Source organism: Engystomops pustulosus, chromosome 8 (genome assembly GCF_040894005.1).
Source record: "Engystomops pustulosus chromosome 8, aEngPut4.maternal, whole genome shotgun sequence".
In the NCBI taxonomy this organism is placed as follows: Eukaryota; Metazoa; Chordata; class Amphibia; order Anura; family Leptodactylidae; genus Engystomops; species Engystomops pustulosus.
In genome coordinates, this window is record NC_092418.1 from 50731412 (window position 1) to 50743748 (window position 12337).

Consider the following 12337-nt stretch of genomic DNA (forward strand, 5'->3'; position numbering starts at 1 on the left):
CTGCGTGCGCACGATCGTGCGCGCGCCTCCATAGGAAATAGCGGAGGTGTTGCGCACGGTCGCGTGCAGCGCCGAAGCCCCTTCTGCCCTAAAGTTTAAAAAGTGTTAAAACCGCGATACCGCGGTTTTAACACTAACGAAAGTAAGTACCGGCACCAGCTCACCCTGAGCTGGTGCTCGGTACTTACAGCTTACCCCTGCCATACTAAGTGGTAGGTTTCCTTTAACAGGTAGATGGAGTGCTGAGATGCTTTTGGAGGGAGCCTCAGGAGATAGTTCACCAGCCTGGATGTAGAGGGCAGGCTGGGAGGCAGCTGTGTCCTGATAGGAAGCTTCAGCTTGTCCTGTAGAGCTTCAGGTATCACCTTTAAAGGTAAGATGATACCCCTTTCCTCACTCACTAACTCACTACACTCAGGCAGGGAGCTTGGCTCACTTGCTCTGGTCTGATGTGCTAGCTGCACTGACTCCTCTGAGTCTCTAATCTGAGAGAGTGAACTCTCTCCTCACACTGCACTCTCTTCTGAGAGAGGACTAACTTCTTCTGGAAGTTTCCAGGGATCTTGTTACTCCCCTGGTCAGGTGGTGGCTACTCCTCCAATTACATCTCAGCTCACAGCTCAGCTCACAGAGACAAAGTATAACACCTGTGATTGGCTGACACATATGACATCACATAAAGCAATTAACTCCTGCCTTACCAGGCAGGATCTACCACTGCAGAGTTCATCTGTGTTATGTAGTGACATGCTGTGAGGCTAATCAGACCCTACACAGGCTGCAAGCTACATGGTGGGACGTATTTGCAAACACAGCTCTGCCTTGCACTGGCGAGGGTGTTGCACATACACACATCACCACTATCCTCTGTACTGTAATCCTTACAACTACCAGCATTTATAGACATCTGAAAATCAAGAGAAGTCATAGTAGACACCAGATTCACAGGAATGTAACCACTTTCATTTGCTACATTTTCCTCTACACGGGAGTCCAAAGAATCTGCCTTTGTTTTATCACTTGAATGTTCCATCAGGTCAGCAAAGAACACTTCCCCATTACAATTCTCAGGCATACGCAGTTTGTGCATCTCACTCAAGGTAGAAGTCCTTTCTACAAAGCCGTCAGGACCCTAATCCTGCTCTGCAGCATAATTCACAGAACCAGGGCTGAAATCCAAATCCATGGCTCCCTTCATCCCTTTCACATGATCAAGCGTTACATAGGAGTCACTTCCTCTTTCATTATAACAGCCTGCAGGGGGCAATTCTAGGGGTGAGATCTTGTCAACACAATCGCGCCTGCCTGTGTCATACTCCATTATATCAGTAACAATGGTGACTTCTAGGGAAGTTATTCCATACTTATCTGGTACAGTACTGGGCATTTCAGCACTGACAGATGCCATAGCCACTACAAGTACACCCACCTCACTGACTCTTCCCTCATTCACACCATGGCGCTTCTCTGAATGCAACAACAGATCTCTGCCGCTTGATTTACTCAGTTCAGTCAAGCCTGAGTCCACAGCACAACCAGTCACCTCCATCACCTGCACGCGTGTTATTTGAGTGGAGGGTTAAATTGTCAGTACAAATCCCCCCACTATTATGTACCTCTCTGTCTTGTGTGGTCACATATGAGAACACATTTAGCAATGCATTTTCTTCCCCCACAGAAATGCCCATCTTATCATTGGTTGATATTAGCAAACACATTATTGTTGCTTAATACTGGCATTGTCATAACATTTTCTGTGTTACCATTGGCAACAACATTGACATGTGATTGCACATTTTCCTCACACAGTGAATTTTCACTATCAGTAGCCACAACCTCTGGGTCATTTTCTGTCTCTGCCACCTCTAGAGCACCTACCACCAAGTCTACAGACTGCACTGTGACATAGTTCCAAACCGTCCCGATTTTGCCGGGAAAGTCCCGTTTTTCTTACCTCTGCCCCACGTCACGGGCAGCTATGAGATTATCACGGATTTTCCCCCCAGGTCCCGCTTTGTCCCGGCGCTGTGTCCGCATAGTAAATACTTTGAAAGCCAGAACTGATAGTACAGAATGGCTTCTACAGACATCGGGCAAAGAATCCTTTTGAGAGAAGTGTTGGGTTAGCGGAGAGAGCAGGGACCACGTCATCAGGTTCAGATCTCTATCCATATATGGTCACTGCATCTCCTAGGCTTCCCCAGAGCAGACATCGGGCAGGGAATCCTTTTCAGAGAAGTGTTGGGTTAGCAGAGAGAGCAGGGACCACGTCATCAGCTTCAGATCAGCATCTGTCCATATATGGTCTCCAGGGCTTCCCCAGAGACAAGCTATTTATTTAATTAAATTAAATAAAGTTTTTCCCAGGCTGAGATTCGAACCTGGGACCCTCTGCACTGTAGACAGGAGCCTTAACCAACTGCGCTATAAGCCCAGTGATACTTGTCAGAGGATTTCTGGTAACTAAGAAGTGTTATCTGCCACTGTTACACTGACACAGACTAATGTACTGATATATAAAGAGGGATCTTCTCAGAGGTTATTATTGTAATTATTGAGACTTATTATTATACATTTTATTATTATGGAGATGATTATTAATAATAGTAAAAATAATAATAATCATCTCTATAATAATAATAATAATCTCAATAATTACAATAATCTCTGAGAAGATCCCTTCCTATATACCAAAGCATTAAATCTGTGTCACAGTGTAACAGTAGTCATAGTTCTTAGTTACCAAAATTCTACACCTAAATAATCAGAGGTTATAGCTCAGTTGGTTGGGGCACTGTGATATTATTGTACTTGGACACTGCAGGTTCTGGGTTCAAATCCCATAGAGGATAATATTTTTTTTTTTATTGAGATGATTTTTATTATTATAATATGGCTAAAATTTGGGGCATGGCCAGGGAGTGATTGGGGGTGTGGCTTACAAATGTTGGGAGGTATGCACTGTGAGGTTGCAGGTGTACACCAGCGGAATACTGGGCGACATTATAATCACACAGCATTTCATAACACACATTTTTATCATCAGATAAAGGCTCTATAGATGCATGTTCGTTTGGAGAGATCACAGCATTTTCTGGGGAATTTGTCTCCTGCGGATAAACATCAAATATAATTTTTCCCTAGAATTACCCCACAGAACTTGAATTCTCGGCCTAGCACAATATAATCAGATTTAATAAGTTCATGTTCCACTGTTCCAAACTCAGTCTCAAAGTTTAAAGTCACAGTCTTGCGGGTCTCATGAACAACGTTCAGAAACAGTATTAGTTCTGGCCTGATTTTGGAAATCTTTTTGTCTGGAACCAAACTAACCCCCTAATGGGATTCCACTCACAGTACATTCAAATGTCCTTCTGAGGCTGCGGTCACACGTACCGCTAGCCGTACTTCATAGCGCGACACTAGCGCACGGGGGAGGTCCTCGGCCCAAACGCACGTGCGGGCGTACGCGTGCGGGGGGCAGCATTTTCAAATTTCGCCTCAGGCAGCAAAAAGGCTAAAATCGGCCCTGGTGCCTGTTCTCTATCCTCCTCATAATGTGGTTTCCTGTCCTTCAGCCTCCTTTTGTAGCTCCTGTCCTCCACCCCCCTCATGTAGCTCCTGTCCTCCAGCCTCCTCCTTTGGCATCCTCCACCTGTCCTCCAGTCCCTTCCAGAATCCTCCTGTCATCCGACCTCCCCCTCCAGCATCCTCCTCCTGTCCTCCAGACGTCACCTGTCCCTCAGCATCCTCCTCCTGTCCCCAGCCTCCAGCTGCCTTCCCGCCTCCTCCTCCTGTCCCCAGCCTCCACCTGCATTCCAGCCTCCACCTGTCATGCAGCCTCCTCCTCCTGTACTCCAGCCTTCACCTGTCTCCCAGCAGTCTCCTCCTGTCCTGCAGCCTCCTCCTCCTCCAGCAGCCTCCTCCTTCTGTCCTCATGCAGCCTCCTCGTCCTGTCCTCCTGCAGCCTCCTCCTTCTGTCCTCCGACCTCCCCCTCCAGCATCCTCCTGTCCTCCAGCCTCCTTCTGTCCCCCAACTACTGAAGCATCCTCCTGTCCTCAGCCTCCTCCTCCTGTTCCCAGCCTCCACCTGTCTTCCAGCCTCCTCCCGTTCCCCAGCAGCCTCCTCCTGTTCCCCAGCAGCCTCCTCCTGTCCCACAGCCTCCTCCTGTCCTCCAGCAGCCTCCTCTTGTCCTCCAGCAGCCTCCTCCTGCCCACCAGCAGCCTCCTCCTGTCCTCCAGCAGCCTCCTCCTCTATTCTCATGCACTCGTTGAATTTCAGACCGACCATAGTGTCACAAACTAGACTCCATGCATCATAGTTATTTATGATACAAGGCATACCTGCTAGCAGAACAATAGTTAAAGAGGTCCCATCAGGTTGATTTAGGACCCTAAACCGACTACAGGTCCTAAAGGACTTGTGGTTCAGGGTCCCAAATCAACCTTTTAGAAGTTTTTAAATGAAAAAAAAAAAAACACTTAAACACTTACCTAGATGTGTGATGAGGCACATCGGACTCACATCAAGAGATCCCACACCTCATCTTGTGATGAGGGAAGTGAGGCCTGACAGTACCCTGGCTTCACTGCGCATGTGCCATAATTACAGCGCTTGCCCAGTGAAGCCAGGGTGCAATGCTCCGTCTTCACTTGCCGAAACGCGAAGGTACCGATGGAACAAGGTGAGTATTAAGTTTATTTTATTTACTCACAAATTCTTAAAAATCATCCATATGGACATCTCCCTGACTGGTTCCCTTTAAAGTGTTTACAGTGTGGCACTGCCAGCACACAGTCCATTTTTTACAGACCAAGCACAGTTGTGTGGCCTTTCACACTGGCGTTGTTTTTCATGTCCGTGGTTCAGTGAATTTCACAGATGCCTCACTGAGCCATGGATGTGTTTTCTATGGATGTTTTCAAGAATCAGAGTTTCAATTTTGAAACATGCCCAATGTTTTTCCCTTATGGGGATCACAGAAGGCAATAGAAATGCTTGGGTGACCAAAAAAAAAACTGATGACAGGTAAGTTTTTTTTTTTCACTGATGAGGCTAGGAATGAAGATCTTGAGGCAGATTTATTAAGCTGTCTGAAAGTCCGAATTTTTCTAGTTGCCCATGGCAACCATTCACAGCTCAGCTTTCATTTTACCAGTGCACATGAATATTTTAAAGGGGAGCTGTGATTGGTCGCCATTGGGAAACTAGAAATATTCTGACTTTCAGACAGCTTGATAGATCTGCCCCAATATGTTTTGAAACCAATAACAAACCTTCAGGGTTTTTTTGTGGATGTGGAGACAAAATGCAACAGATGCATAAAGCACACGCAATTCACACATCAATGTGAATCCACCCTAAATCATTGGTTGAAAAGTTATTGGCCCACATTTACTAAAATAAGCTCAACTTGCCCTGTATCCAGTTTGCCTGTGTAGTGTGCAGAGGACGCCAGATTTAGGATTTCTAGTGGAGGTTCTGCATGAATCTGGCGCACTTTGCACTGCTCCGACAGTGTACCAACATTTTTTTGGTGCAGCTTTAACATTGGGTGTGTGAGAGATTTTTGTCAGACTTTGCTTGATAAAGGTGTCGCTCAGTCCGACTGAGCACCGAAATGCCAGTTTCAGTGCAGAAATTTGTGTTGTGTGAAGAATAGTACAGCTGTGCCACTAAAGGGTAGCGTGCAGCACATATGTGGTGCGGACACTTCTCATATACATGTGCAAACAGTTTGCACTGAAAAGAACTTGCAAAGATCCCTAGAAAACCTGCGACAGCACCTTAGTAAACACCAGTTGTGAGATGCTGATGGATAATTTCATCAGGGTGATACTTGCATCATTGTTGCCTAGCGACATCTTCAGTCGAATTGCAGAAATGTCTACTGTAAAGGTTTGGAAGGGTGGCAGCATGTACTTTTAACACTGATGTGATTGGATGTTATCAATTCACATTTGTGGTGAAAATCTGCTTGTACCTAAAGTTCCTTCAGCCTTCACTATCACAGCTGATTGCAAGATGGCCTCCTCCCGTGATATTCACATGCACATCCTACAGATGACTATCCAGACATTACAGCTATGAGCAGCCTGTGCTCCGGACTACAGTGCAAATGACTTACGATATAAATTCCATCACAATTGTCACTCAGGTCATGTTTAGTCACTAGGACGTGTTTTTGGCATCTGCGCAGTTACCGTTAATACTATTCGGTAAATGCGATACGTTTCTCAAAAGTTCTTCAATTAGAATCAGAACTACTTTTGAACACCCTTTATGGGAACAGAAACAATATGGGGCTGAAATAATATTTAATTTGAAAGAAAATTTTCTAAAGCGTTGTATGCCTGGGTGGGGCACAAAGGGTGGAAATTCTGCACACATCATACATTATCTATTCTGCGCTCCGTTACTTCTTTCTTCAGGCAATCTCTTACATCACTGTGTCGGTCAAAGGTTTTTTTTTTCTTAGATATCCCTCCGCCGCCTGCAATACGCAGAGCCAATCAGCAAGCCGGGTCCTGGAACTTTCCTTATATGGTCTGGCCTGTTGGGCGCGCTCAGTATAAAACCGGTGCCGAGCCCATTTTTGTTCAGTGACCGCTCGCATTCATTGAGGAATTGACAAGGCAGACGCTCACCACCTCAAGGTAAGGACTGTTATATGAAAGGCTTTTGGAATGTATAAATAGATGAGGGTAATATCCTTTTTTTTCCGCCTGCTTAGTGGCGTTCTGTACTAGCTGTGTTTTCTTATGTGGTTACCGGCTGACTAGAGCACGGACCCGGACATCGTCCGTAAATAGTCTGTTGCGTAGTTGGTGCCCTTCACTATACGTGACCGCCTTATGGAGGTTTATGCGTTTCCCTGTATGATACAGGAATAGTAATATGTCGACTACGGTAATACTGCTGTGCCATTCAGTCCTTTCGCCGAGTATAACGGTCTTATAGACCACATGGCAGCCGGGTAGTGTAAGTGAAGGAGTCTTTCCACTCGATGTGGGAGCGGTTTGGATCACAATGCCCTCTCCGTGGTTAATTGATATGCCGTGTTCCCTCCCACTGCTGCTAATCTTTTCTGTTGCCTTAAATGGTGATTTTTGCAGCCTAGCAGGACTTCCCTTTGTTTTGTCATGAAGCTGTACAAACCCATGCGCCCCCTGCAGGCTGCTTGAAGAAGCTCCATGACAGGAAGTGTTCATTAATAGCATGCCTTTTCTTACTACTTAGATCACCATGGAAGACGATATTGCTGCACTTGTTATTGACAATGGCTCTGGAATGTGCAAAGCTGGCTTTGCTGGAGATGATGCTCCCCGTGCTGTCTTTCCTTCCATTGTTGGTCGCCCCAGACATCAGGTAGGTACAGTGAAACAAATGCTGACAAACTTCATAAATGCTGTTGCCAAAATATTTCCCTTAATTTTCAGAGGGTTGTTATTTGCATGGCATATTTTCTGGCCAAAAGTCCCACCTATTCATATGCCATAAACAAAGGAATAACTTATTTTCTTAATGCTATCACAATATGGCCTGCGGAGCCATATGTGGATTGTCCTACATAGACTGGTAAAATGCCTTGAATTTCAAGCATTATTTGTTTGCATATTGCCCTTGGGATACGTATTTATTAGATTTTGCTGCTACTTTGTGTTTGAGTTGGGGGAGTTGCCTTTTTTTAACTAGTGCCAACTATACCAGTTATGTGACCAAGTTTTTTGTTAAATCAATCTGTGGTCTGCAGAAGACAAAATTTGTATTAAACTTCAGTTTTCATGTTTCCTTCTGGCATGTTGTACAGTATCAATTTAAAAGCTTGTTTTATGGACAAGCTTGCAAAAATGCGTACATTTGGTTAAGAAAATGCTTCATGAGGTCTCTGTTTTCAGGGTGTCATGGTTGGAATGGGACAAAAGGACAGCTATGTGGGAGATGAAGCTCAGAGCAAGAGGGGTATCTTGACCCTGAAGTACCCAATTGAACATGGCATTGTCACAAACTGGGATGACATGGAGAAGATTTGGCATCACACTTTCTACAATGAATTGAGAGTTGCCCCTGAAGAGCACCCTGTTCTGTTAACTGAAGCGCCACTAAACCCCAAGGCAAATAGAGAAAAAATGACTCAGGTATCCTGATTTAAATACTTGTATGTGATAAAGATTTTGCAATAAAATGCATAGTAATCATTTGATTTGCTATCCATACAGGGTTCTTGTCCCAAGTCTTCTCTTTGGATTACATAAAGGTTCAACTTGTAATGTGTTCTGCTTGTGCAACTAACAGTGTGCAGTCTTACTGTTTTGAACTTTAACTCCTATGACTTGCATTTTCATACGAGTTCAGTTTGCCTCTTAAAACCCACATGCTGTGAAATTAAATGCAGTCTTTTGACACTAAGTCTTGCACACATTGCATGGTTTGCAATAAGCAAAGGCTACTACGATTTCTAATTCTTCTTTGGTTACTTTACAGATCATGTTTGAGACTTTCAACACCCCTGCAATGTATGTTGCCATTCAGGCTGTGCTGTCTTTGTATGCCTCTGGGCGTACTACTGGTATTGTGATGGACTCTGGTGATGGTGTCACTCACACTGTGCCAATCTACGAAGGCTATGCACTGCCTCATGCCATCCTACGTCTTGACTTGGCTGGACGTGACCTGACAGACTACCTCATGAAGATTCTTACTGAGAGAGGTTATAGCTTTACTACCACCGCAGAAAGGGAAATTGTGCGTGATATTAAAGAGAAGCTGTGTTATGTGGCTCTAGACTTTGAGCAAGAAATGGCTACAGCTGCATCCTCTTCTTCCCTGGAAAAAAGCTATGAACTGCCTGATGGACAGGTCATAACAATTGGTAATGAAAGGTTCAGGTGTCCAGAAGCCCTCTTCCAGCCTTCCTTCCTTGGTAAGTAAACTGATGTGTGGGGGGGTGTAGGTAGTTGTTGGGTGTGATATTCAATTCTTGATGATTCACCTAGGTATGGAGTCTTGTGGTATCCATGAAACAACATACAACTCCATTATGAAGTGTGATGTGGATATTCGTAAGGATCTCTATGCCAATACTGTACTGTCTGGAGGTACCACAATGTATCCAGGAATTGCAGACAGAATGCAGAAGGAAATCACTGCCCTAGCACCAAGCACCATGAAAATTAAGGTATGGTTTACCATCTTTAGGTTTATTACAGAACTGCTTGTGTATTGTCTGTAAAATGAAGCTATTAAGATTGACCACTGACATGGAACAAACTATGGGAGTACTGGAGTTTAATTTGAGTAAAAGAAATTAAATGGTTCTTTGTTTCTTTCAGATTATCGCCCCACCAGAACGCAAGTATTCTGTCTGGATCGGAGGATCTATTTTGGCCTCTTTGTCAACTTTCCAACAGATGTGGATCAGCAAGCAGGAGTATGACGAGTCTGGTCCCTCCATAGTCCATCGTAAATGCTTCTAAATGAACTGGCCCTTGTATGAGTGTACCTGCACAGAAAGATCACATTGGCATGGCTTTCCTTTATGTTAATGCTTGGCTCAGGATTTAAAAATAACTGGAATGAAAATAGCAGGAAACTTCTACTTTCAGTAAATCTAAGGACTGACTGCAATTGAAACTCTCAAACCCCCCATGTAATGCATTGTTCTGAAAAAAATCATTCTGGATGCTGCTCAGTTGGAGCTCTTAAAATGGTTGTGTTGCTTTTATGTGCAGCTATATACCCAAACATGTCTTATGTTCTGCCTTGATTACTCTTAACTCCTTAAGCTCATGAATGGGTTATGTTCATAACATTTGAAAAGTTTACATTGTCAGTGATCTTGTTAAGATGTAAGGGGGTCACCTGGAAAAAAAAATGAAACTTAATAAAAAGAAAAAAGGTAAATTGTGTAACTGTTTGCTCTTTAGTACACATCCTGTGGTAATCACTTGCAGTGAAAAGGTACATAGGTATTGGTAGTGGATAGTAACTGTATACCTGCACATGGGTTCATCACATGATGTTGAGGATTGCCTTAGTTTAAGCAAACATTTTTTCAGTATTTTAAAGGAAATCTACTAACTGGATCATACTTGCCTCAGGGAATCTACTCCTGGATTTACTATGTTGTATTAGTATGCTAATTTTCTTTGGCTACTCAGGGCATGTTATAGCCACTGAGCTTCTGGAGCTAAGCCTATTCCACACCCCGGGTAACCCTGTAGAGCCATGACCCTACTATTTGTGAATGTGGCAGCACAGGCCAGTGTGAGGGGAGCCAATGAAGCAGCATGGGACCAGCAAGTGCAGGGACCATTGCACTAAAGTGGTCTCATGCTGCAAGGAGGTGTCTAAGCAGGGCTGTGTGGAATATCATTGGCTGCTGGAGCTCAAGTCATTACAATAGACAATTAGCTGAGGGCATTATATCAATCATAGCTTGAATAAGAACACAGCTTTCTGTGGGTCTTGTACTATGCCCCCTTCAGCTGAGTAGGAACCTAATCTATTCCAGTGTCTGGACTCGATCACCTGGTAGGATGGTAAACAATAGGCCCCCAGGGAACTGGGCTTTTAAAGTGTTACAGCTGGAGATGAGGAATATATAATTTTCTTGGAAAGAAATGTGTACAGGATAAATAAAATAAAGCTCAAAAATGGGATGTATAGTTAACCCTCTTACAACCCATGATGAAATTGCACATCATGGGTTGGCTGCAGGTGCATAGAGAGGGCTCAGACTGAGCCCTCTCCATAGCTGGTAAAGTCTTTGATTCATATCACAGCAAAGAATTGCTGGTAACACCCCAACCCGGACATCACCACCAGCAAAGCTGCCTGCGGCTTCAAAGAGATGGCGACGCATGGGTGCTGCAATCTTGCTGTAGATCAGCACTTCCTGTGACTTTATTGGGGAGCGCCAATCAATAACCGTGACTGCCTTTTGGTCTTTCGAAGTCTGGGTCGTTTTTAACCCTTTCACTACAATGTGTTATCAGCACATTGTAATGAATGAGGATCTGTAAATTGCAAGCCCACAAGAAAAAAAACTCACTGAGTTAGAGCCTGATGTTGCCCCTCTTGCTCAAGCAGTGGGGGCTAGGTAGAACATTTAAACTACTGATTTGGAAGCATTTAACCCTTTAATGACATGGACTGAAAAAAAGGCTCTAAGGACTAGGCACCCCTTCTTCCCCCCCCCACCCCAACTCTAATTTCCTGTGTAGGGCAAACGGGTGGGGGAACTATGGTAGTGTAGCCTGGGGTTTTTCTTTTCTTTTTTTAGGGGAAATGCAATGAGGACTTTTTGAGAAGTTTTTCCCATGTAACTGTGGAATCTAAGATTCCCAGTTACATGTGGTAATCCCCTCCCCCCCCCACCTTGAACCAGAACCTCTTTAGACCTGGCAGCAGTGCTGCCTCTGATCCTCTATGTATTGTGCTACTTCAGCACGATGCTTATAAGTGGTAATAAACCGCGTCTGCCTAGGGTATAGGGGCATCATTTTAGTTCTGTAAGCTGTGGTTTCAGGGTACAGGTTTATATACACTTATTTACCTTCTGAACACTCACTAGTATTTGACATTAAGAGATGAAACAGATCAGAGATAAGATCCATGATTCATAATACACACAATGACACTTCAGCTCTTGCTACACCATTGTTAGATCTGATGTGCCTCCTTCCACATCCTGGGATAAAACTTATCTGCTTGTAGCTCACAATGTGATGTGGTGTTGTTTGCTGGCTGGAAGCTTGTCCTGGAATGCAGGGGGGTGGGGCTAGAGAAGCTTGGCTACACAGCGTCACAGAAAAGCAAGATACCGGGTTGGAAACCAGGTGCAACTGAAATTGTACACTAAGACTGATGGAAACAGGTTGGATTATATCTGTGAAATGTTGTATTTTTATCTATAACAGTGAATTAGAGAATGTGTTTGTTTTCCTGAGTACATTTAAAGGAAACCTACCATGAGGAATCTACCATCAGAAGTAGATCTGATGGTAGATTCCTTGTGCCTTCCGCTAACCTAACTTGTTAAATACTTTATTTTCGTAATATGTAAATGGACTGCAGAGGCTACTGGGGCGTGTACTAGCCTGGCTGGGAACTAAGGCTACTCCACGCCCCAGTAGCCACACACAAAATTTAAGTGGAAAACACACTACAGGCTGATCCTACTTTGATGGAATGTCCTTAAAACAAGTCAGACTGAGACTTGTATTGTGTGTGACCTCCACGGGCCTGTATGAAATCCCTACAACGCCTCTGCATGCTCCTGATGTGGATGGTCTCCCGAGGGATTTCCTCCCAGACTTGGACTAAAGCATCTGC

At 44.3% G+C, this 12337-nt stretch overlaps 1 protein-coding gene across 1 annotated transcript; it reads left to right on the plus strand.

Moving 5' to 3' along the window:
• Nucleotides 1–6501: 6501 nt before the first annotated feature.
• On the plus strand, nt 6502–9904 carry ACTB (actin beta). Its single transcript, XM_072120902.1, has 6 exons — nt 6502–6657; nt 7241–7369; nt 7900–8139; nt 8486–8924; nt 8998–9179; nt 9334–9904. Exons 2-6 carry the CDS (start codon nt 7247–7249, stop codon nt 9475–9477), a joined length of 1128 nt encoding a protein of 375 aa, XP_071977003.1. The 5' UTR covers nt 6502–6657; nt 7241–7246; the 3' UTR covers nt 9478–9904.
• The last annotated feature ends 2433 nt before the right edge of the window (nt 9905–12337 follow it).